The following is a 27,083-nucleotide window of genomic DNA, read 5'->3' as shown; positions in this document are numbered from 1 at the left end:
TTTGACCCAGCAGCGGCAATTCTTATGTTTTTAATACAAAGCTATGTATAAACCTTGCATAGAAAGCACAGAAGATAAGAAACCAAAGTTGTCTGACTGCTTAAGTCCTTCCTATCATTTATCATTTCTATAGCGTATGCAGTACTGTACAGACCTATGAGTGACCCATCCCTGCTCCAAACAGCTTACCATCGAGGCAAGAGAAACATATAAAATAAACAAGAGATTCTAGGAGAATGTATTATCGAGATATGGTCAGGATTGGCCAATAACCTCCATAAGGTGAGTTTTAAAAGTAGAATTGGGAAGGTTTGAGGAGTAACACAGGAAGACATTTAGGAATATTAATATTCTTTGAATATCTGAGAAATAAGTGCTTATTTGTGTGTTCCAACCACAGTCAATCAATGTCAGAGGAAAAAGGCCTCAGAAGCCGTCGGAAGCAAATGCTGTCCTTTGGCTATGTGTAAGCTCCTCTATTCTCTTCTATCATTGGCCAAACAACCTTCAGTGTTATATATCACTATTTTTGTATTTATATAGATTTTAGTATGTGTAACACATTGGCACCAATGAAATAGTGCTTATCTGAAAAGCACCCCCGCTGTTCAATTCAGAGTCAGCATTCTTTGGTCCACGCGACTCATACAGAACTGTGCTCTTCGCAGCCGAGGGTGGCCATCGTTTCACAGTCAAACGACTGTTTCATCAGGGCACTTTTGCGATACCGACAAAAAATTTGTCTATGGGAAAACAAAAAATAATGATTTATAAAACTGGAGGTTGTTTGGCCAATGATAGAAGCGAATAGAGGAGCTTACACATAGCCAAAGGACAGCATTTGCTTCCGATGGCTTCTGAGGCCTTTTTCCTCCAAGATTGATTGCCTGTGGTTGGAACGCACAAATAAGCACTTATTTCTTACTGGAGTTTTTTTTTTTTTAATTTATATTTTGGTACTCCAGTCTCTCTAATTCATAGGGTTGTTATAACTCTGAATATCTGACTCATTTTAATTATTTCCTTTATTGTTCTCTTATGTTTCTGCTTCGTTACAGTTGATAAAGTGGAAGAATGTCAGTCAGCAATGACACCAGAGTCACACAGTTCATCCTACTAGGACTCACTAGCGATCCAGACTTACAGAGGATGTTTTTTGGACTCTGCTTAATGATGTACCTGCTCAATGTAGCCGGGAACCTTCTCATTGTGGTGACCATATGTGTAGACTCTCAGCTTCACACTCCCATGTACTTCTTCCTCAGCAACTTGTCTTTATTAGATTTGGGCGTTGCAACGCTCGCTGTCCCCAAATCCCTTTTTAACTTCGTCTCGCAGAGCAAAACCATCTCATTCAATGACTGCATTGCTCAAGTGTTTTTCTTTCACTTCATTGAGGGGGCCGAATGCTTTCACCTGGTCCTGATGGCTTATGACCGCTATGTTGCCATCTACAATCCGTTGCGTTATGTCAGAATAATGAACACACGAGCTTGTCTTCTGCTTGTGGTTTCTACATGGGCAGGTGGTTTCATTCATGGCCTAGCACAGTCATTTCCTGTAGTATATTTGCCTTATTGTGGTCCTAATGAGATAAACAACTTCTTCTGCGATGCCCATCCCTTATCTTTGCTGGCTTGCTCTAGTACATATTTGACGGAGATTGCAGATATGATCAACAGTGGAATCTTAACCCTCGGTTGCTTCTTGGTGGTGTTTATATCTTACGTGTACATCATCGCCACAGTCTTAAAAATTCGCTCAGCTGAGGGAAGGCAGAAAGCCTTCTCTACCTGCGCCTCTCATCTCCTGGTTGTCATTTTGTTTTTTGGCCCTCTTATTTTCATGTACATGAGACCCTCAGTGACATTTGTAGGTGACAAAATGGTCGCCTGTTTTTACACCGTTGTAACCCCTGTGTTAAACCCCTTCATTTATACTCTCAGAAATGAGAAGATGAAAAAAGCCATGAAGCGGCTGATAGATAGGAAAATGTCTCTTCTGTGACATACTGTATGTAAACTGATTTACTATCCATTTAAAGAATGGCAACATCATATAAACCATCTCCACTCACCGATTGATGTCTATTGTTTAATTTAGTCTATATAATTATGACTATTTTCTCTTGGTTAATTTTTGTATATAGAATTTCCATTGAAAGGTGTAGAAAAGCTGAATGAATTTTGCTGTTTCTAGTAAGAGGTTGGAGCTATGGATACAATTCTATCACTGGTGCAGGATGAGCATATATTCTACCCTATTGCAGATTTTGGTATCATTCACAAAAGAGCACACCAGAGGCTTGCAGTCATGGTCTTCAGGGGATTCGCCCCACCTCCTAAAGGCCCTGAAGGCACTGCTCTGAATTTGATTGATTGAGCAGGCAACAGGCAGATGTTGCTCAGCCAATCAAATTCAGATCAGCACTCACAGGGCCTTCAAGGGATTTGGAGAATCCCCAGCCCAAGAGCCCTGCTTTTGCTGGGTTAGGCATTACTTTTTGTTTGATGCAGTTTGACTGGTTGAGCAGGTTGCCTACTCAACAAATCAAACTGCATCAAACATAAAGTAAACAAAGAAACAAAAAAGCAGGGCTGTACGTATAGCTGGGGGTTCACTGAATCCGCTGGAAGCCCTCACCATATGCCACTATAGCAAACCTAACCTTACCAGAAAGCTCTTCTGTAATATCACTCATAAAAATGTTAAAAACAGCTAGACCATTGATCAATTACTCCATTTACCACTATCCTTAATTACCTTAATTCAACCACTTCCTAATCCCAATCAGTCATTTTTATTCCCATCCCAAGAACACCCAATTTATAGGTCACCTACATAGATCCATGTCAAAAACATTGCTAAAATTTAAGCACATCACATCTAACACTCAAACCAATAGTCTGGTCGCCCGTTCAAAGAAAATAAGCAAGTTTGTCTGACAAGACCAACCTCTAGCAAAGCCATGCCGTCTCAGTTCAAAAAAGTCTCACTGCCCTTTGTTTTTGAAATGTTTCCATCAATTTGCTCATTACAGAGATCAGACTGATGAGCCTATAGATTCCAATGTACTTCTGCGTTTGTGGAGAGGGACCACATCTGCTTTTCTCCAGTCCTCCGGGACCACTCAAAACTCCCCCCCAAATTGAAAAGTTCAGTCATTGGAGCTGCCAGAAATTCCTCAGACGTATCTCATCCTGCCCCACTAACTCCTCATGAGCACAGTCATTTGAAAATCCTTCAAGGTCTACCATACTTTCATTCTTATTTGCGATTGTCATCTCCAGTTTTGTTTTCAGCCCTTCATCTGTTTTATGAAGGATACGTTCTTTCTCTTTCTCTTTCGTTCCATTACTTCTGAAAAGGAAAAAGTGATGCTCTGTTCCTCATACTTTTATTTATTTTGCTAACAAAATTTTTTGTTGCCCTTAAAAATAGATCATTTCAGTTTTGCTCAATGCTTTTCTACTTCCTCAGATGTTTCCATCCCTCCTTTAGGTTTTCCCCCATATTGACATAACATAACATCACATCGTGCTTCTTAACCGCGTAACCGTAAATTCCTCTCCGTTTTTATTTAACTGCTGTAAACCGGGTTGAGCTTTCTTAGAATGATGACTCGATATATAAAGTTAAGCTTTAGTTTAGTTTACAAAAGATTATAAACAATATCATGAAGTACAAGAAGAATTATTTGACCAAGTATTTTGTGAAAAGATAGGTTTTCAACTGAGTTTTAAAATGTTTATAAGAACAAGATGTAAGTAATAACGATCGAAATTCTTTATCGTGGGAAGCTGCTTGAAATGCTAAAGTATGATCAAGAAATTTCTTGCTTTTACAACCCTGTACGGATGGAAAAGTGACCAGGGCGTGAGATCTTCTACTATGTTTATGCGATGCTATAGAAAATCTATTGGCCATATAGAATGGAGCAGTGCCATACATAACCTTATAACAGAGACAGCCCAACGTAAACAAAACACAAGTCTCCATCGGGAGCCAATGCAACTCACAATAGAACGGCGTCACATGGTCGTACTTCTTCAGACCATATATCAATCTGACCGCCGTGTTCTGGATCAATATGAGTCTGGCCATGTTTTTCTTAGTACTTGTCAGGTAGACAATGTTACAATAATCAAGTTTTTTTGATGTTTATAACTTTACTTTTGAAAAAATCCTCTCCAAGAGTGTCTTAGTATTGAACCACACCAAAAGGCATCCTTCAGTCTTTAGTTCTGCGTTAAGAAAATATTACACATGTTTTCTTTGTATGTTGAGAATGCTGAAAACTGAAACAATCCATAAAAAGGAAAATAAATTACATTATGAGTCAGTGAAAATAATGAATCTGCTGTTGACAAAACCGCAGCAATTTATATGTTCCAAAATAGTTTCTCTAATGTTTTGTAACTCTGAGACCCCCCGTTTACCCCCTGTTGCACTAAGGGGTCCTTTTATCAAGGCGCGGTAGGGGTTTAACGCCTGCCGAGCTAGTGGCTAACGCTTCCATTGACGAGGCGTTAGTTTTTTTGCTTGCCGCAGGGGTTAGCGCGGGATTAAATGTCCGACGCACTAACCCCGCTAGCGTGGCTTGATAAAAGGACCCCTAAGCATTTTAGCACATGTTCAGCACGAGCTAAATCTACACACATGCTAAATGCTAACGCATCCATAGACTAACACGCATGCGCGCGCTAAAAAGCATAACGCACCTTAGTAAAAGAAGCTTTTAGTTCCATTTAACATTATCTTTAGTTGGAAAATGTTACAGCCGTCTGAATATGGAATTCTTTACCGTAGGGCAGTGTTTCTCAACTCGGTCCTGGACTACCCCCTTGCCAGTCAGGTTTTCAAGATATCCACAATGAATATGCATGAAATAAATTTTCATTCCAACTCAAAGAAACACAGGAGAACCCACACAATATTCACACTCCCGCCAACCAAAAATGTCAAACGAAGAAAAATGTATGACAACCTACTGGCCACCAGAGCAGCGAAACTGGACCACAAGGTAAAGGCGGAATAGAAATCACTAATGCAATGTAATATAATGGAAGCAGTGTATGCAAATCAAGTTTATGCATATTTATTGTGGCTATCTTGACAACCTGACTGGCAAAGGAGTACTCCAGGACTGAGTTGAGAAACATTGCTGTAGGGGGCATGGCCCAACATGAAACTGGAAAAGTCTTTTAAAGGAACATGAGATAGGCAGATATTCCACTTTGAAACTCTTTGATTCTAGCAAAGACATTGATTTTTATGCATTAGGTAGGGAAATACAGAAACGGAGAGGATTCCTAAAATGGCTATGAGGGGGGGCTGAAAAGCTCTCAGCTCAACCAAGAAGAGAATGACGTGGGAATGGTTCAATCAATGATCTGAAACAATGCAAAACTTAGAATTTTGTTCCTGCAAATTGGTACTTAATGAAATAAGATAACACTCTTTTCACACAGTGGCAAAATAACACTCAGAACTTAGGAAGTTGGTTGGTTGGGCTGAAAACTTTCGTACAGATATGCCTGATCTTTGTTCACTTTCCTTGATACGACTACCGGGAGATTGACCTAAAGCAATTCCAAACATACAGGAGTGAATATACCTTGTCATTCAAGAGTGACTTAATAAATCAGGGCAGATGGAGCACACTATTGGCATTTAATCATTATGATACTTGCTCATGATAAAAACATAAGTATTGGCTCCACATCTCAAACAACTTATCCATCCTGGCTGTCCAGTGATTCCTACTTTCCTGTCCATTTGTGACTGTCTTTCTTAGTCTTTATATCTGAAGATGTCTGTTATTTGTTTCAGATCCAATTTTGTTTTTTGCAATTCTTGGACTCTACCATGATGCCTGTCAAATGGTGGTATTCCAAATGTTCAAATAAATCGAATAGATAAATAAATAAACAAATCAAATTATAGATATCCGAGCATGCCTGATTCCCTTTCTAGATCACACCGAACATCCCTCTCTTCCTACCACAGGGTCTCATAAGAATCCAAGAGGTCCTATTACCAAACCACAATAAACACTAAGGGTGGCCCAGTGAGATAATCAGGGGGTTGATAACACCGGCCAAACCTATTATGACTGCAGAGTTATAGTCGTGGTGGTGGTAGGGGCGGTTTGAGTTAGGTGAGGAAAGAGAGAGTGTGGGTGAGTGTTAGGAGTACAGGACTGGTGGAGATAGGGCAAGGTCAGGTTGGATATGAAGGGAATTGGGTGGTACAGGGAGTGTTGCTGATTGGTTGTTTTATGTGGGAGACTGTGTGCAAGAGTGAGGCGTTGAATTGTTCTGGGTTATTGATGAGGGTAGGAGCTAAGGGAGAATCGGGGAATATTTTGGTGTTGGATGGAGTGGTTGTTTGTGTTGTTTCTAATTTGCCCTCCCTTCCCACCCCTTGTTTGAGTTTTTGTGTGTGAGTGGATCTGGAGTCTGGGCATTCTGTATATGCCGTTGTTTGGGTTCTGGGAAAGGGACTTGTTGTTCAGTATTGGGATTATATGTGGTGTACCGGGTTTTTAGAGGGTTAGAGGGCATGGTCGGAGCTGGGAGGAAATAGAGGGGGGGTCTTTCCAGGCAGACACTAGTTTTGAGATGGGTGTAAGAAGGTATTCTGATATTGTCCACTGTGAATTCAACAAAGCATGGGACAGGCATGTAGGATCTCTTAAGGAGAGGAGGAGATAGTGGATGCTGTGAATGGGCAGATTGGTGGGACATTTTGCCTTTATCTGCTGTCGTGTTTCTACCATGGGGGCTGGGGCATCAACATTTCAGTTTTAATTGTAAGGGGTGGACAAATTCTGTGGGACTTCCAGGGTGGAGCACATACAGGAAGAACGATGGCTAAGAAAGAATACACATCTCTTTTCTTCATGCGACTTAAACAGATATGCTTAGAACTTTGAGAAGAAAAAAAAAAAAAAAATCAATGAGAAAATTCACTTCCATTCATTTTTCATGCAGGTTTTATCTACATGGACTCCATAAATTCCAAACTATTGTTTTTTTCAGAGCTGTACTTATGAATAGTGGAAATTGCAAACTTGTTTAATCACCTGCTTCTTTGAGGTACTCCAAAGATTATAATCCCAAGAGCCCCAAATACAGTTTAAATTCAGGACTTTGCTGTTTACTGGAGACTGTCTTCAACCTGCAACTGTCGGCAGAGCTACTGAGGCAGAGACTACGTATTCTCCAAAATTTCTGAACTTACTGTATCTGAAATTTATTATATGTGCTAATTTTCACGACTATATTTGGTATTTGGAAATGAGCAAGGCAAAAATCATTCATTCCGTTGATGATCTCTTCAAATAACATCCTGTAAGTATCTATCTCTATTTACATCTGTCTTTATTTTTCATATTAGATTTTCTATTCCACTGTTCATAAAAAATAACAAAATGCTTTACATTATATTTAATCAGAGAGATAAAAGGAAGATTATAGAGAGAGGACAAGACAGTCATCATATCTTACTTCTGAACCACAAACTAGCACCCAACAAGTGTTTTAAAAATGTTTACAGAGCAACTTTGAAGAAAGGTAATATTGATTCCGGTCTAATATGTTTGGGTGAAGAGTTCCCTAGTAAAGGATTTGAAAAGTGGGATAAGAATAGCCTTACTGGGTCACACCAAAGGTCTATCAAGCCCAGTGGCCCGTTTTCACGGTGACCAATCCAGGTCACTAGTACCTGGCCAAAACCCAAAGAGGAGCAACATTCATTGTCACCGATCCCTAGTAGGGTTGGAGAATTATCAACAACTTGTCAGCAGAGAAATGCAGAGGAAGAGAAAGAGTAGATATGAGTATATGAAACATAGGTGCATGCAAACTAGTCTTATTAATAATAATAACTTTATTTTTTATATACCGTAATACCACAAACAGTTCAGAGCAGTTTACAGAGGAAGAGACTGTACTGTATACAGACAACAATATTACAGAAAACGTTTGAAATTACATTAGCATGTTAAGGTTAATCAAATTTGTCTGGAAGTGTTTTAGAAATACATCAAGGCAGAAGTGGGGTGGATTTGGAATGCCATGACTCAGATCTTAAATTTGGTTCTAAAGCTCACTATGATATCGCTGCGACAATCATAGTATCTGGCATCATGGACAAGATGGATGGCCATAGTCTAATAAGCTGCAAAGTACCTTGACAGACTGAACCCCCTCTTTTACTAAGGTGCGCTATGCTCTTTAGCGCTCAATAAATATTAGCGTGCGCTAATCACGTGCTAAAATGCTTAGTGCACCTTAGTAAAAGAGGGCCTTTGTTTAATGAGTTGCCATAATAAAATAAACTATTAATAAGTGCTCGAAGTAACGTGTTTAGTGTATATTCTGCCTAGTAATTTTCAGTCTTTGATACATAAATATTAAAATATCTTTTTGTCATTTTATAACACTTAACCCCCCCCCCTTTTTATAAAACCTCACTAGCAGCTGCCACCATGGTAGTAGCCCCCCCCCCCCCCCCCCCCCCCCGCTTTGGAACACTCTCCCTTCCCCTATTAGAGAAGAAAGTAACTTAGATTGTTTCAAAGGTCTTCTTAAAACTTCTCTATTTAAAGATGCCTTTAACATTTAAATGGTCCTTTCAGACACTCCTGCTCGTTTTCTACAAGAATCAGATCATTGTATCCCCCCCCCATACTGGTTTTTTTCCTTACTGGTTTCTGTCCTATTCTGATTGAATTTCTACCCCAAATTCCTATTGTATCATGTAAGCTTTTAGGTCCAGTTGTTTTTTTCGTGTTACGCCATTTGCTTACACTGTTTTAATCTCTTTAATTGTATTGTTATCGGCGGCTTTTATTTTAGTTTGTTTCCCCATTTTTATTCTGTAAATCGCTTAGAAGGTGTATAAGCGATAGCATCAAATTTTAATAAAATCTTGAAACTTGGTAACTGCCCCTTTTGGGGCTTTTGCTGCGCGGCTTTGTAAAAGGGTGGTAGGAGCAAGGAAACAGAAAAGAAATCTGTTCAAGTGCAGTAAAACCTTGGATTGTAAGTAACTTGCAACCTCTTTTACAAAGCTGTGCTAGCGGCTGCCCTGTGTTAATGGCCCCGAAGCCCATCGAGATTTAGAGGGCATCGGGGCTGTTGCCGCGTGGCTTTGTAAAAGAAGCAGTAGGTTTGCAAGACAAGCAAAACATTTGATTACATTTTAACTTGATTTACAAGCAGTGTCTTGCAATACAAATACATACAGTATACACACATCACAACTGAGCCGATGATTCTTCTCTCTCTGACGCTGCAAGAGTGTAGTGGCTGTTCTAAACAAGCAAAGTTTCAAGTTTATTTATAGCTTGATATATCGGTTTACAATACTTGAAATTAAAAATATATTTAAAATATTTAAAATTGCTTAAAGAAAATAAATATTTAAAATTGCTTAAAGAAAATAATAAACTGAAATTTAAAAAAAAAAAAAAAATGGGGGGATTGAGGCCAAATAAGGACATAATTGAGACGGTTAGGTGACGAGAGGGAAAAGGGGGAGTGAAAGATTTTTAATTACATTATGTAAATAAAAAAATAAAAGGAAGGAAAAAGGAGAGGGATATAACAAGAGAGGAAAAAATTCAATAAATATTAAATTCAAAAAAAAAACAAGAGAGGAAGGGGAATGTCGCTTCTTGAAAGCATTTCTCTATTATTTTTTATTGCAATATGGTACATACAGTATACATGCATCACATCATCACAACTGAGCCGATAGTGGTTCTCTCTCTGACACTGCGGGAGTGTAGTGACTGTTCTAAACAAATGAGGTCTTGCAATAAGAGTACATATAGTATTTTGTATTCAAGTTTAAAACAAGCTCCGATCCACACAGGGGGGAGCGAAGACAAATCGACCGAAGCCTTGGGGCCAATCGGCAAGGAGTAGGGGGAAGGGGGGCAGGATAGATTAGGGGTGAGCGGAGAGGAGGTCGCCCCTCTCGATCCGGCTTCATACGAGGCGGACGCGGGTTGTGGAACGAATCGTCTTGAGTATCCATTATTTCTTTTGGGGAAATTTGCTTTGATATACGAGTGTTTTGGATTAGAAACATGTTTTCGGAACAAATTATGCTCGTAAACCAAGGTTTTACTGTACATTGTTCTCCATGTTTTGTCTACCATGTTTCTTCTTGCCTTTGTCATCTCATAGGCTTTCTACAATTCGTTCCCTGATATATCAAGAAAGAACAATCATTGAAAAAAAACCAACCCTTAAGTAGACCATCAATTTTACACCCTCCCCCCTTTTACTAAACAGCAATAGCAGTTATTAGCTCAGGGAGCCGCGCCGAATGTTCCACGCTGCTCCCGATGCTCATAGAGTCCCTATGAGCATTGGCAGAAGCGCGGCTCCCTGTGCTTAAAACCACTATCACGTTTTAGTAAAAGCGGGGGTTAAATAGGAAGAGTGGGAAGGCAGCTGTCAGATTGAAATGATATTGCCAGCGCTATCTTTGCTTGATTAAATAAATTGTTTTCCTTTTACACCCACACCCATTCCCATCAGAAGAAAGGAATTCTTCACTGGAAGTATTGTGACATTACATAAGGGTTCAGTGATGGTTATGTGCATGTGAGAGAACTGAGTATGGAAGAAGGAAGCCGACGGGTAACACACGGTAAGTTAACTTCATGTGGGAAAAGCGCTGGTCTGAGGATTTGGGCTGCTCTTCACACATCAGCTTGGGACAGAGTTTTTAAAATGAGCCCCTGATTTGGCTGCGGAGGGGCAAATATTTATTCTCAATCCTCAGGATCACCATGCAGAACTTGATCTAAGGCAATGAGCTATGCAATCAGTCTTTGAAACTATGTTTTCAAGGGCATTTTAAAATCAAAGAAAATATACTGGGCCATAATTCAACACCTGGATGCTGCTGTCTGAAGACTTACTGAGGTAGAACTGTGGAACGTCTACTGTTTAAGAATAGGGCAGTAGAATTCACTCATGGGGGAGCTAATGAGTGTGTCTTGAGCTTACAAAATGGCTCATATATGTCTAAAATAAAATAGAATAGAAGACAGAAGACGAGAAACCAAAGTAGTCTGGCTGTTTAAGTCTTTTTAGCAAGCCCAAAGGATGACATAACTAGAACATCACTCCATCTAAATCAGTGGTCTCAAACTCAAATCCTTTGCAGGGCCGCATTTTGGATTTGTAGGTACTTGGAGGGCCTCAGAAAAAAATAGTTCATGTCTTATTAAAGAAATGACAATTTTGCATGAGGTAAAACTCTTTCTAGTTTATAAATCTTTCCTTTTGGCTAAGTCTTAATAATAATATTGTCATTTATAGCTAAGGAGACATATGATCAAGAAACTGTTTTATTTGACTTTTGTGATTATGATAAATATACCGAGGGCCTCAAAATAGTACCTGGCGGGCCGCATGTGGCCCCCGGGCCGTGAGTTTGAGACCACTGATCTAAATGGTCACGATTACCCAATTTCTAAATCTATAAAAATATTGGGAGTTACTTTAGACACACATCTATCCATGGTGGACCATACAAATTTAGTGGTGAAGAAGTGTTTCTTTACACTATGGAAATTAAAAACTATCAAAAAATATTTTGATCCTCTGTCCTTTAGACTAATGGTGCAGGCATTGGTACTATCCATATTGGATTATTGTAACATCGTATATTTAGGTATACCTAAAAAAAACAATGAGAAAATTGAGAATAGTACAGAACACGGCTATTCGTTTAATATTTGGACTGAAGAAAAGAGATCATATTAGCATCTATTACAGATCATCACACTGGTTACCGATAGAGGCACGAGAAATATTCAAATTCTCTTGTATTTGTTTCAAGCTGATATGGGGACTGGCCCCCATCTATCTTTTGCCTCACTTCGTATTATACTATCCCACGAGGAATACCAGAAACCGTAATGTATTTGCATATTGAAACATCACCTGTTGTAGATATAAGTCATTTTGGACAGGACTTTTATGTTTCATGCAAGTAAACGGTAGGCCTGGTTTGATAATTACATTAATGGAGCCAGGTTGACTTATGGTTGACTTTTCGGAGAGAAATTAAAACTGTACTATTCGACAGATTTATTTCCTAAATAGAAATTGTATTAATCTTTTAATACTGTAATAACTCTGTTCTGATAATTTTCAAGAAAAACCTTGTACTTCTGCCATCTGTATTTTGCATTTCGCTGACTGTCCAGCTCTCTTTCATGTAAACCGCTGAGAAGTCGTCAGATTGTGGCGGTATAGAAAAATAAAGTTGTTATTATTATTGCTAGTTATCATTTCTAAAAGACTACCAGGTATATGCAGCACTGTTCAGACACATAGAAGAGTGATGGTCCCTGCTCCATAGAGTTTACAGTCTAGTCAGAATAAAAGTTTATGACAAAGAAAAGATTCAAGAAGAACCTATTATAGAGAAGTGGTCAAGATGTAAAAGCAATCTCAAAAGGATGAGATTTTAACCTGAATTTTAAAAGTATTAGCGATAGAAGGAGACAGAGCAACTCAGGAAGTTCTTATAAAGAATAGCAATGTACTCTGAGCCAGTGACATAGTGAGGGTGAGCGACACCCGGGGTGCTGGCAACCCTCTCCCACCCCCTGCCCTGCCCCCTGCACCTTCCCCATACCTTTTTAAGTTTGGCACAAGCAGCCATAAACTTGCTGCCCGCATAAGCTTTGGCGCTCTGTCTGATGTCACCTCCTAGGCGTGGCCCCAGAAGTGATGTCAGAGAGAGCGCCAAAGTCAACGCAGGCAGCAAGCTCATGCCTGGTCGGGCCAAAGTTTAAAAGATGCGGGGGAAGGGGCACGCGGGAGGCAGGGGGAGGAGTAGGAAGGGGATCAGAGAGGATGAGGGGTGCCAGCGCCCCGAGAAAGACCACCCCCTGCCCCCCCTTACTACTCTGAGCATATATTTTGTTTTATGCACTCTTTTGATTCTCTCTTGTGTTTCTGTTTCCTTACAGTGGCTAAAGTGGAGCAAACAACACCTAGGAATGAAACCACAATCACACAATTCATCCTCGTAGGACTTTCCAGGGATCCGAACACACAAATAATATTCTTTGTGCTGTTTCTAATGATTTACTTGCTCACTATAGCTGGAAATCTTCTCATCATATTAACAATTTATGTGGACTCTCAGTTGCATTCCCCCATGTATTTCTTCCTCAGCAACCTGTCTTTCTTAGATCTGTCCTTTTCCACTGTCACGGTCCCCAAATCCCTTGTTACTTTTGCTTCGCAGAACCGAACCATCTCACTCAATGACTGCATTGCTCAGCTGTTCTTCTTCCATTTCTTTGGGGGCACAGAATGCTTTCACCTGACCCTGATGGCTTACGACCGCTATGTCGCCATTTGCAACCCTTTGCGTTACACCACAATAATGAACAGGCGTGTCTGCGTCTTATTGGTGGTTTGCATATGGGTAGGCGGTTTCCTTCATGGCTTTGCGCAGGCTTTTCCAATAATACAGCTGCCCTTCTGTGGTCCGAACGAGATAAATCATTTCTTTTGTGAAACCCACGCCTTATATTTGTTGGCTTGCTCTAGCACCTTTATCAGCGTAACTGCCGATATGGTCAATAGTGGAATCATAGCCCTTGGCTCTTCCTTGGTGTTGTTCATTTCTTACGGATATATCATCTCCACTATTTTAAAAATCCGCTCGGCTGAGGGACGGCGGAAAGCCTTCTCTACCTGTGCCTCCCACCTCCTGGTGGTCACTTTGTTTTTTGGCCCCTCTGTCTTCATCTACATGAGACCCTCAGTGACTTTTGCTGCTGATAAACTGGTCTCTGTTTTTTACACCATCGTGACCCCTTTGTTGAATCCCTTCATTTATACTCTGAGAAACCAGGAAGTGAAAAAAGCCATGAAGAGGCTGGGAGGTAGGAAGGTGTCTCTTTAGGGGACGTATACAAACTGATTTCCTTTCCACGACAAGAAAGACACAATTGTGTAACTGATTGCTCTCTCTGATTAATGTATGTTCTATAATCTACTCTGAAAAAACCTGATTAGTTTTCTATCAATTAATTTTTAAATATAATTTCTGTTGAAAGGGTTCATAAAACAGAACATATTATTCTGTTTTTCTTTTAATGAAAAGCAGAAGCTATGATGCTCATCTTCGAAAAAGAAAAACATCTAAAAAGTGTCATAAAATAGCTGATAGACAATTTTTCCTCATGTCCTTCCCGCTCATTATTTTCAAAACCTATTTTCTAGAGGATTTCTATTCTGTCATCTGCAGTTCATCTAAATCTCAAGAGCAGTGGCATAATGGAGGTGGCGCCCCTCTCCCACCCTCTTCCCTGCGCCCCTTCCCTGTATGAAGTGGCTGCTTGTGTCACTTTCTAGACGTGTGTCCTGGAAGTGTCATCAGAGAGTGTTGAAGCTGACAGCAGGGGGACGGAGAGCAGGGCCCCGAGGAAGACCGCACCCGGGGCAGACCACACCCCCTTTACTATGCCACTGATCAAGAGGGCTTGTTAGAACTGTGGTTTGGGTGAGACTAAGGTCGGCTTATGACTTTGGACATTTTTCTGCCATAATCGAACATTTAAGAATACGTCCATGGCGCAATTTGGCCATCCGGGGCTATTTCTGTTTTAACAATCGATAAATGTCAAAAAGGTGAGCAAAATGACCAGATGGTCACTGGAGGAATGTAATCATGAACCTTCCTATTTCTCCAGTAGTCACTGACCCTCCCACCCACCCTCCAAGGATGGGATTGAAACAGTACAAACCTGCCTGTATGACAGCTTCAGGTGTTATGGGCAGATCTAGTAGCAGCAACTTTTTCCGTGAAGTGCCCCCAACTCTGGAATGGTAACAATTAGACTGTTAGGAAATTTAGATAAATTTAAAACAGATCTAAGAACATTTCTTTTTTTCCAACATGAGAATGGTAAATGGGGGTTTGGTATGGAGAGAACCTTGGAGACATCAGATATTAGAAATTAGATATCAGAATTATTTTTTTATTATTATTTGTTGTATTGGCTTTTGATTTGTAACTTTAATTTAATTTCAGATTGTTTATTTATATAGATCTGTGTAATTATTTGGCTCTTTAGACTGCAAGCTGCCCAGAAGGCTATGACCCTTAATAAACTTGGAGTAGCACAGTGGTCAATGCAGTGGACTATAGAGAAGGGGTCCTAGACCCATCCTCCACTCTAGCCACTACTACTTGTGTGCCTTCCAAAACCTTATTCCAATCCCACTGTACCCATACCTAGGTGTCATCTGCAGGCATAAGGGATATTGGTGTGCTATACAGTTGGATGCAGTGGGTTATGGGTGTACTTTGGAGGGCTCGCCATATAATGTAAGGGGGCTATGGGATGTTTTATGTGAGTTTCACTGCATTGTCTCCTAGTGTGCCCCACTGCTGTGCCGAGATGTCTGTGTGGCCAGTCTAGTAAAACTGTTGTTCCCTAGACATGCCAATGGTTTGTTTGGATGCATTTTTCCCTTGGACCTAAAAGAAAGATGCACGGAGTATAAAAACTTCTAAAACAGGGCGATTTTCAAGCCAAAATGGTAGACATTCTTCAGGTTCGAAAATGGCCATGTTTGAGACTGAATTGTTGGATATTTTTTTGCAAAACATCCAAGATCGGATTTGGACATCATATTGAAAATGCCCCAACACACATATATACATATATCAACCAAATAAATGCTTCCTATTTTATGTTACCTTTTGTCTTCCAGAACACTCTTATTATGTGATGGTTCACAGTATAATCATTGTATGGTCATCCGTAATGCAGATTTTTTTTTTTAAATAACTGGATGTGAGTAGATGTGATGCTCATTCTATTGGACCATCAGACATTTATCCTCACCCTTATCGGATCCTTGTCACTTGCTTTGTCTCCTGAACTGCATCTCATCTTGCTTATCACCTTCTGAAGTTGTTGTTTTGTGTATCTTGCTTATCAACAAATTATGTTTTATGTGTACTTTGTCCTACCTGTACGATGAAAAAAAAATATCCTGTTTAGTTTAATTAGATTTTTCTCAGTGATCTTTAACTGGACAGTTATTTGAGATGAATTAATAGAGGAATATTTGCTTGATAAATGATTACTGAAAACTATTTAACTCAACAAATAAACAATTTGGGTGTTTTTTCCCCCTGCAGATCTGAATCCTTTCTACCTATTTCAGGGCTTCTATCCACAATGTGACTAAGGGGGGAATTCATCAAGAGCTGCAACCAATCTACTGTGTAGTCCAAGGGTGGGCAACTCCGGTCAGGCTTACAGATTGTATTCTTTGTGCTATTTCTGGTGATGTACTTGCTCACCATAGCTGGGAATCTTCTCATCCTGGTAACCGTATATGTGGACTCTCAACTGCACCCACCCATGCACTTCTTCCTCAGCCACTTGTCTTTCTTAGATTTCTCCTTTTCCACAGTCACTGTCCCCAAATTCCTTGTTAATTTTCTTTTGCGAAGTAAAACCATCTCATTCAGTGGCTGCATTGTCAATTGTTTTTCTTGCATTTAATCGGGGGCACAGAATGCTTTCACCTGACCCTGATGGCTTATGATCGCTATGTTGCCATTTGCCATCCTTTGCATTATACCACGATAATGAAGAGAGAAACCTGTTTCCTTCTGGTGGTCTCTACGTGGGTAGGTGGTTTAATTCATTCCATTGCACAGACATTTCCAACAATTCAGCTGCCCTTCTGTGGTCCTAATGAGATAAATTAAAGTAAAAAAGTAAAAGGGCTGGATTCTGTAAGTGGTGCCTGACGTGGCAGGGACCTGTAAAAAGGGTGACTGCCACATGTCAATCACAGACAGGTGCTTCCTATAGATTGGTGGCTAGCAAGGACCCTAGGCACCAGATATGTAGGCTGAGGCTATATAGGGCTATATTTCTGACAGCTAGGGTCTTTGTAGAGTTGCAGCCAGTGGTAACTAGTGATGCTGAAGTCTGTCACCGCACGTAAATGCACCCACTTCTAGGCTGGAGCCTGGTGCTGATCCTGAATTGCAACTAGTGGTACCTAATTTTTTAAAATATGTTTTTAATTGGTTTTTAATGGTGTGACCAATTATCGTAAACTATCCAACACCCTTATATCAAATAACATACTCCTCAGATGATGAATTAAAACAGAGTCTGGTATATCGATCTCTGACGGTGCAATGCTCAAAGACATATCAAACACCCCAGGACGAAGGAAAAAGCCTCAGAACTCCTCCCACACCAACCTTAATAGGACAATGTGTGAGAAATCAACCGGGGTGAGTTACCTCATCAGCATAAAAAAACTTCTCAACTGGGTGACGTCAAATAGCCTTGTGCAACGCTGAGAGCAATGTTCAAGAACTAAATAATTAAATTGTTTCTGAATTTAATTGACTAAAAGGAGTACTTATCCCAATGTGGAGTTCATCTCACATTGATGATGGCCTTTGATTGGGGGAGGGGGGATGGGTTAATGGAGTCTGCGTTCTCCTTGGCCTGTAATATTGCCTCAGATTGGGGAGTACTACCTCTTTCAACTGTGTAGATTGTTTGGGATAGTATAGAACACTTACTTTTGTTTTTTTCTTTTGTCACAAGAATGAGTCAACATACGATTCCAATATTTAAAGATGCCTCTAGTGTCTACAACAGGCAGTTGTATGAATACAAACAAAAATTTCAGAAAGATCATTATTTTGATCATAGCAATTCTCCCCCACTATAGCAAAGTTAATTTGCTCCAACCCTCCAAGTCTTTCCAAATGTTCTCCAACAGGGGCAAGTAACTGAGCTTATAAAGCTCTTCCAGCTTCACTGTAATTTAATGCCTAAATATCAGAATCCTTGAGGGACCGCCTGAAAGCGAAAAACCCTCTACATTTCCCCTACCAGGCTATCGAACAATAGGGTCTCCACCTGGAATACTGTATCCAGCACTGGTCGCCGTACTTGAAGAAGGACACATTACTACTCAAAAGGGTCCAGAGAAGAGCGACTAAAATGGTTAATGGGCTGAAGGAGTTGCCATACAGTGAGAGATTGGAAAAACTGGGCCTCTTCTCCCTTGAAAAGAAGAGACTGAGAGGTGACATGATCGAAACATTCAAAATACTGAAGGGAATAGACTTAGTAGATAAAGACAGGTTGTTCACCCTCTCCAAGGTAGGGAGAGCGAGAGGGCACTCTCTAAAGTTGAAAGGGAATAGATTCCGTACAAACGTAAGGAAGTTCTTCTTCACCCAGAGAATGGTAGAAAACTGGAACGCTCTTCTGGAGGCTGTTATAGGGGAAAACACCCTCCACGGATTCAAGACGAAGTTAGACAAGTTCCTGCTGAACCAGAACATATGCAGTTAAGGCTAGACTCAGTTAAAGCACTGGTCTTTGACCTAAGGGCCGCTGCAGGAGTGGACCGCTGGGCACGATGGACCACTGGTCTGACCCAGCAGTGGAAATTCTTATGTTGTTATGTTTATATGTTCTCAAGCTTAATTTTACAAATCCAGCGATGAACAAAAAATCAACACAGATCCAGAGCCTCTTTTAAAGGATCCAGGGATTCATTTCTCAAAAATGAATGCAACATCGACATATAACAAAATCTGAGGTTCTCATTCCCTGTTGCTACTGGCTGAATTCACTCATCACTTCGAACTGCTATGGCTAGGGGTTTCAGCTGCCAAGGTGAAGAGTTGGAATGACATGGACAATACTGTCTAACCCCTTCTTGTAAGGAAAAGGCTGCCAACTTAATCCCATTCCCCCTAATGCTACTACAAGGTTGTATTTCTCCCCTTTTATCCTGATGTATCTAATTGACTGATTTTATATGTGTATTTGTAAGTTACCTTTTTTTTCCCCTGTTTGCTATTACTGTAAACCGCTTTGATATTCGATAAGGGGTATCTAAAGATTTGAATAAACTTGAAACTTGATTCTATAAACAGAGCCTGAAGTTATGCACCTAGATTGAGGAACCTAGCTAATCTAAGTACTTAACTTACCCCCCCTTTTACAAAAGCGTAGCGCAGTTTTTAGTGCCGGCCATGCGTGGTAACAGGTCCGATGCTCATAGGAATTCTATGAGCGTTGAAGCTGTTACCACCGCGGCCAGTGCTAAAAAACATTCTACGCTTTTGGAAACCTCTACCGTAACTTAGTAAAAGGGGGGGTGGTTTGGGGGGGGTTAAGTTAGGTAAAGGTTTCTCGAGACAAGCAGCCAAAACCTTCACTATTTTCATATCTGCATTACCTATAACTTGAACATAGGTCAGGGTTTTTCCCTGGCTTTTGGTAAAACTACAACTTGCACTTTAAACACAGACACTTTGGTAAGCAAGGAGGCTACCTGATCTTTCATGCATTTATAAAATTCCACAAGAGAAACATCCTCCTCTGCTGCTGATGCCATATCCCATATTGTGGCCATTATCTCACTTTCGTGTATCTCCCTAGGCATTCAGATCTGATCCAGCATTGCCAGCTGTAGGAGTTGTACCTTCCCCAAATAACTATTTATACTTCTGATGATTTGTCGTCTGTAGCATCCAATTTCTCATAAAAAGCCTATTCTATTCCCCTTGGCCCCTTCTAATTGTTTCACCCATCAATCACTTCTTTTAACCTCTCCTAATAAGAGAGTTTTACAGCGTTGTCGTTATTTGAATCCTGGACATTACTGCTCTTTATTGTGATCGATTTTCTGTATAGGTTTGGCAGGATTTGGCTACTGAAGTTTTAAAGAGATTTCCAACCTCTACCCTAGGTCTTTGCTATTTTGGGAGAGAGGTTGTTACAGGGATCCATCTTGGCCCCATTTTAACAAGCTGTGTTATGGGGGGGGGGTTTTAATCACTGGCGACTGCTTAAAAAAAACCCTAATGTGGATTGATAAAAGGGGACCTTTTTTCACCCAGCTCCATTCATTTCTAACTATGACCATTATAGAGGCTGAGCTCTCTCAGATCATTTTTTAAAATACATATTTTTTATACATACATCCAAAGAGCTTCTTCAGAGCTGCAGATAAAGACTCTAAGGATCAATTAAAGAGCAATGCTTGTGCTTTTCATAATTATGGAATTGTTTAGCCATGTGTAATACAACTGGCTAAGTTAGCTAAAGTTAAACTGACTAACGTTAGGACACACAAAAAAGGCTGTCATTATTGTAACCACTGAGCTAACCGGGCACAGAGCTTACAGATCGCTAGGGTTTCTAGTGTCCCTGCTTGGTATTGATCCCTCTTGCTTCCTAGAAGGCAATGAAAGTTCTGAATTAAGCACCTTCCCTTTTCCTTCACCCCCAAAGACAAAGAAATCATTGGCCTGGGTCCTTCTCCCTTCCCCCCAAACCATAGTTCCCCTCCATGGCCCTAGCTCTGTCATCCCTGGGGCTCTATGGAGTCCTACAGGCAGAAGGATTCTCAAAATGGCTGCCACAACTTCAAGTGTGATGGTTATCTTTAATTGGTGCTCACTTTGTGGTTAACTGGCTGTTTTGTGCCTGTATTTTGTGTATGAAAGTACATAGACTCTGAAAAGTATGTTCCTCCTTTATAGAATGTAAGTCTTCCATCCCTTCTCGATTCTTCGTTCTCCTTTAAGGATCAGATTAGCTCTGTGATCAATAAATATTTTTTCAATCTGCGTATGCTGAGGAAAGTCAGACATCTTTTCCATCAACAACATTTTATCTCATCTCGACCACTGTAATGCCCTCTATCTCGGTATTACAAAAAATTGCCTCTTTAAACTACAATTGATCCAGAACACTGCTGCCAGATTGATTTTCAGGAAATGTAAGTTTGATCATGTGACACCATTACTTTATATTCTGCATTGGCTTCCTGTGTATTTTAGAGTCCAGTTTAAATATGCCTGTGTTATTTTCAAAATTCTCTTTGGCATCTTCTCTCCGTTAGTCCCTCTATCTTGGAATCTTTATAGATTCTCTTTCGCAAGGGGCGATCAACAATTTAAGTTATTTTATCCATCTAGTAAATGTATCAAAAGAACCAAAGCTTTTGGTCAATCTCTGTCCTTCAAGTTTACCCAACTTTGGAATGATCTTCCGCTTTTTTTTGCAAAGTTTTAGTTCTCTTTCATCCTTTCGCAAGTCTCTGAAAACCATCCTGTTTACCAAACACTTTGGTAATTAATTCCTCTTCCACTTCTGCTATGTTACTATGTGTTTAATTTAATTACTGTTTTATATTTTCATTATCTTATTTAACTACTGTAAACCGAGTTGAGCTTTCTTGGATTGAAGACTCGATATACAAAACTAAGCATTAGATTAGATTAGATCCCTGGTGTCCATATTAGTATGAGTGGTGCAAGAATATTACAAATTCAGTTGTGAAAGGTTGGCAGTCCTACTGAGACTCCACAGAAGTTGCCTGCCCCTTGTAATTGAAACTGTGATATTTTGCACACCACCTTCTGTGGTAGGAACGTGTCCAGTAGATATCTACATGGTTTAGAGAAATTGTTGATGACCAATGTTGCATTTAACTTACCAAAGTGTCCATTACATTTTCTGTCAAAATTCATGTGAAACCAGCAAAGCTGCATGACTGAAGAAAAGCGAGTGGATGGGTAAGATGGCAGGAAAATGAGAGAGCTATGGTGGAAAACCAAGCATTGTGTCTTCTAAAGCAATGGTTCCCAAAAATTGTAGAAAAGGATAACAAATGAATTCCCCTATTTACAAGTGACAGCAGGAAAATGGAGGTCAGCTATTCTGTTTGCATCATCTTCTAGGGTCACGTACATTTTTTAATTGTTAAACTACAATCATATTGGAAAGAGGTTGGGATGCTATTCTAAGTGTGCAGTAATTTATCAACTGCTGTTGGATCTGGTGAACTAATATTGTGGTTTCAATGGTAGACAACTATTATCAAATTTTAATAAACTTTGAAACTTGAAACTCTTTGTGCCTCAAGATCAAAACTGTGATATTCAAATGGTTAAAAGAAAACCCTGGATGGCTGTCTCCTGGGTACCTTAGAATAGGAAAACCCAGACATGTCTTCTTTTTAGAGGACTTTCCAAAACCTAGCAGTTTGTCAGGGTTATGGAAAGCACCGATGAGCTCCGGCCTTATATGGAGGGCCTGGAGCATGCAGGGATTATGTTACACACATCCACGCATGCTCCAGGCCCTCCAGCCATGGCTGAAGCTTGTCAGGGAAGGAGTGGAGGTTTGTGGGAGCGGGGCTGAAGACTGAACTGGGAGAGGCTGGGTAGAACGGTGTGGAGCTGAAGGTGTAAGAGGGTGGGGCCTGGGAGGAACAGGGCAGGGCTATGTGTCCTGTTTCTGCGGTCTGAAAAATGGTAACCCTACCTTAGGGCAGGGATACAGTGCCAATACTTGGAAGTTGTACTACAAAGAGGAAGAAAAAGGGTAGGGATGGTTTGGTGCCCAGATACCCATCTCTTTAATGTCCAAAGACATTAATGATAAATGATAAAGAATAAATGATAAAGAATGATAAATGATAAAGAATGATTAATGATAAAGAACAGACTTTGATTTGTAATGATAATATGCAATAAATATCAGTCCTCGAAAATATGTGGGAATTCTCAACTAGTATTCCCACAATGGAGGCTGATGCAACAGTATGAAAATGAAAGTATTAAAATGTTATAATGCCCTTGTATCGCTCTCTGGTATGGCCGCATCTTGAATACTGTGTGCAATTCTGGTCGCCTTATCTCAAAAAAGATATTGCGGAATTAGAAAAGGCACATTAGTTAGCTTAGCGGGGTTTATAAAAGGGTTGGATAATTTCCTAAAAGAGAAGTCCCTATGCTGTTATTGAGATGGCCTGGGGAAACCCAAGGATAAGCAGAATAAAATTTGTTTTGCTACTTGGGATCTAGCTAGGTACTTGGGACCTGGGTTGGTCACTGTTGGAAACAGGATACTGGACTTGATGGACCTTTGATCTGAACCAGTATGGCAACTCTTATGTTCTTAATATGCTCATCTAGACTGAAACCATGATATTGCTACAGAAGCTCTAATGGTAGAAGCACAGGTGTGCCTTTGAGAAAAAGTGGATTCTTTACTTCATATGACAATTCTTGCTCTTGCATTTGACACAGGGTTAATCCACATGGACTCCTTAAGTCCTTTACAGATGAACTAGCTAATAGTGCAAATGGCAAAGTTGTTTAACCACCTGCCTCTGTCGAGATCCTCCAAAGAGTTTTAATCCCAAGAGCCCCAAACACAGTATAAGTGCATCACTTTGCTGCCTACTGAAGAAAGCCTTCATCTATGAAATGTACCGTGTGATTGTTTGATATGTGGAAATGAACAACAGAAAAATCATCCTTCCAGGTAATGATCACCTCTTCAAATAAAATGATGTAAGTACTGTATCTACCGCTATTTACATTTATCATTATTGTTTATCCATTTTGTAATTTTCAGTCTTTTACCATAAGTGTTAAAATATCACTTCATAAATATATTTAACTTATACGGTAAAGCTAGGAAACATGAAAAGAATATCTACTCCGCTGCAGGATAAAGAATATGTTGGAAGCTCTAACTATGGTAATACCAGTCTATTTTGCGAGTTATAGGGTAGATTCTCTTCTGCCTTTTTCATCTTGTGCCTTCTTGTCGTTTTCTCTTTCCTTAATATATTGAGATGAATCATTGGCAAGAAAATACCTCGTGTAGACCAACCAGTTTAGGCCCTCCTTTACAAAGCATTTTTAGTGCCGGCCGCAGCGGTAAGAACTCCGACGCTCATAGGAATTCTGTGAGCGTCGGAGTTCTTACCACCGTGGACAGCGTTAAAAATGCTAGCATGGCTGTGTGAAAGAGCGGGTTCAACAGGAAGCATAGGAAGGGAATTTTTTTTTTCAGCTGGAATTATATCGCTAGTGTCATCACTTACCCCTCCTGTTACGAAACCACAAAAGCCTTTTTTTTTTTTTTTAGCACTAGCCAGTGTGCTGAATGCTGTGTGCTGCTCCGATGGGAACTCTAGGAACGACGGAGCAGCACTTTTGTGGCTTTGTATAAAGGGGGAGGGGTTATTAATTACAGAGATCATTAATTATATTATTTATTTTAAGAGCCAGAATATTATGAAAACACATTTCATTCCCTTCAGAAGAAAGGAATTCTAGAAACAATTGAGAGATTTTACAATCGGTTATGACGGCTATATTCCTGTAATCAAATATCATCTTGAGAGACCGGCTAAACTCTACTGGAGTTTGGGAGAAGGAGGCCAGTGGTTATCACATGGTGAGTAGACTTCATGAGGCAAATATTCTGATGTGAGGGTTTGTGATGGGTTTGTGTTCATCTCCATATATATATGATTCGGACTGATTTTTTTGTTTGTTTTGTTTAAAACTCCTGCATTTATTTTCAAATTATTAATTCCTTACTCCTCGAATAGAATATTATGGTCAAACGAACAACATCTATTGACAATTCCTTCTCTCAAGATCATCAATACTAGGCGACAATATATTTTTTCCGTTACGGCCCCTCAAGTCTGGAACTCTCTTCCTATTTATCTGAGAGAAGAACAAAACCTCGATAAATTCAAGACTAATTTAAAAACATTTCTTTTTAAAGATGCTTTTGATTGATAGTTTTCCATCTTGGATTTAGTTATTGAGTTGATTTTGATTATGGAATTTTACATCCCCTACCTTGTGTTTGTTCCCTGACTATTCTATTTTTAATATTTTGTAGTTCTATTCCCTTTTTCCCCTGATTCTTGTCTGTAAAGTTTGTTAATAGTCCTGTTTGATTTTAAATTTATGTTAAGTATTGTATTACTCCTTAATCCTGTAATTTTAATGTTTATTATTTATGTTCATCGCTTTGAAGTGTGATTAAGCGATTAATCAAAAACACTAATAAACTTGATAAACTTGAAATGAGGTTTTCATTTGGCTACAGATGGGAAAATCTTAACCCCCCCTCCCCCCTTTTTACAAAGTCGGGCTAGTGGCTGCTGCGTGGCAAAGACTCTGACGTCCATTAATTCCCTATAGATGTCAAAGCAATGACCACAATAGCATCTGCTAGGCCGGCTTTGTAACGAGGGGGTTAATTCATAATCCTGATGATTACTATCTACCTTATGAAGCTATAGGCTCCTTTTACTAAGCTGCGATAGCGTATTTAGCGGGCGCAAACCTCTGCACTATACGGAAAAACTAACGCCAGCTCAGTGTTAGCGTCTAGCACGCGGGGCATTTCTGCTATCACAGCTTAGTAAAAGGAGCCCTATGTTAAGGGCAAACTGAAATCAAAGAATTTGCTTTAATAAGAGACAACACAGTCTAATGGATGCAGTTGGACATTGTTCTCTGCAGAATTACCGAGGTAGAACTGTGGGGTATCTGTATGGAATAAGATCATATGGGGCAGGTGAATCCATTCATTGAAGGGGCTAATGAATGTGTCAAGAGTATGAACCTAAAATAGAATTAAATAAAAGACAGAATATCACAGACCAACATTGTCTGGCAAGTTAAGTCCTTACTAATATTATTTAACATTTGTAAAATGCTACCAGGTACATATACAGTACTGCATAAAAGAAATAGTCGCTATTCCACAAAGCTTAAAATCAAGTGAAGAGAAAACTAGAGATTCTAGAAGAAAGTATTAGAGAGAAGTGGTCAAGATGAAAAGTGACTTCTAAAAGACGAGTTTTTAAACTGGATTTGAAAAGGACTGGAGACCGAATGTCTCTTTCATGCTCTGTGTTCTTTCTATTGTCTCTCCTGTTTCTGTTTCACTGCAGTTGATAAAATGGAAGGACTAGCAGTCAGGAATGAAACAAGAGTCACGCAATTCATCCTCCTCGGACTTTCCAGCGATCCAGACTTTGAGATAGTATTCTTTGTCATGTTTCTAGTGATGTACCTGCTAACTCTAGCTGGGAATATTCTCATCCTGCTAACCATATATTCGAACTCTCAACTGCACTCCCCCATGTATTTTTTTCTCAGCAACCTGTCGGTATTAGATTTGTGCCATTCCTCGGTCACTGTCCCCAAATCCCTTGCTAACTTTATCTTGAAAAAGAAAACCATTTCTTTCAGCGATTGCATCACTCAGTTATTCTTTTTGCATTTCATCGGGGGTGGAGAATGCTTTCATTTGACATTGATGGCATACGACCGCTACGTCGCCATCTGCAATCCTTTGCGTTATACCACGATAATGAGCAGACGAGTCTGTCTCCTGCTGGTGGTTTCTACATGGGTACTTGGTTTCATTCATTCCTGTGGTCAGACGTTTCCAATACTTCAGATGTCCTTCTGTGGTCCAAACGAGATAAATCATTTCTTTTGTGAAACCCATGCCTTATATTTGTTGATTTGTTCTAGTCCTATCATCACTGAAATTGTAGACATGGCCAACAGTGGATCCTTAACTCTTAGTTGTTTCTTGATTGTGTTTATATCTTATGCATACATCGTCTCCACTGTTTTAAAAATTCGATCAGCTGAGGGAAGGTGGAAAGTCTTCTCTACCTGCGCCTCCCACCTCATGGTGGTCACTTTTTTATTTGGCCCTGGTGTCTTCATCTACATGAGACCCTCGGGGACATTTGCAGCTGACAAGCCACTCTCCGTTTTTTATACCGTTGTGACCCCTTTTCTAAACCCCTGTATTTATACTTTTAGGAACGAGAAGGTAAAAAAAGCCATGAAGAAGCTGGTAGGTAGAAACGTGTCTTTTCAGTGAACGCATATCAAGTGATTTCTGTCCATTTAAAGAAAGATGTTATCATATAAACCATTTCCATTCATTTGTTATTTTAGGCTATTTAGTCTACTCTGATTATTTGTGGTTCGATAAAGTTTTTTAAAAAATAAAATTTAATCGGAAAAGGATGGTACAGCTGAATGAATTATGCTCTTATTTGTGAAAAGGGGAAGGTATATCTTGATTAGGTCCACCAAAAAATCAAAGAACCCTAATGTATGCAAATATATGCTCATTTAGATTCCCCTTTTACAAAGCT

General features: G+C 39.8%; 3 protein-coding genes across 3 annotated transcripts; all 3 read left to right on the top strand.

Annotated features, from left to right (window-relative positions):
- Positions 1 to 200: 200 nt before the first annotated feature.
- Positions 201 to 2,007, top strand: LOC117350454 (olfactory receptor 4E2-like). Its single transcript, XM_033924747.1, has 2 exons — positions 201 to 282; positions 1,059 to 2,007. Exon 2 carries the CDS (start codon positions 1,075 to 1,077, stop codon positions 2,005 to 2,007), a length of 933 nt encoding a protein of 310 aa, XP_033780638.1. The 5' UTR covers positions 201 to 282; positions 1,059 to 1,074.
- An 11,031-nt stretch (positions 2,008 to 13,038) lies between these two features.
- LOC117350250 (olfactory receptor 4S2-like) lies at positions 13,039 to 13,959 on the top strand. Its single transcript, XM_033924418.1, has one exon. The coding sequence runs from the start codon at positions 13,126 to 13,128 to the stop codon at positions 13,957 to 13,959; it is 834 nt and encodes a 277-aa protein (XP_033780309.1). The 5' UTR covers positions 13,039 to 13,125.
- Positions 13,960 to 25,861: 11,902 nt separating this feature from the next.
- Positions 25,862 to 26,803, top strand: LOC117349996 (olfactory receptor 4E2-like). The gene has a single exon (XM_033923843.1). The coding sequence runs from the start codon at positions 25,862 to 25,864 to the stop codon at positions 26,801 to 26,803; it is 942 nt and encodes a 313-aa protein (XP_033779734.1).
- The last annotated feature ends 280 nt before the right edge of the window (positions 26,804 to 27,083 follow it).

The sequence above is a fragment of the Geotrypetes seraphini genome, chromosome 16 (assembly GCF_902459505.1).
Source record: "Geotrypetes seraphini chromosome 16, aGeoSer1.1, whole genome shotgun sequence".
NCBI lineage: Eukaryota > Metazoa > Chordata > Amphibia > Gymnophiona > Dermophiidae > Geotrypetes > Geotrypetes seraphini.
Note: the sequence above shows the minus strand (reverse complement) of the source record. Positions and strands in the feature narration are given on the sequence as shown.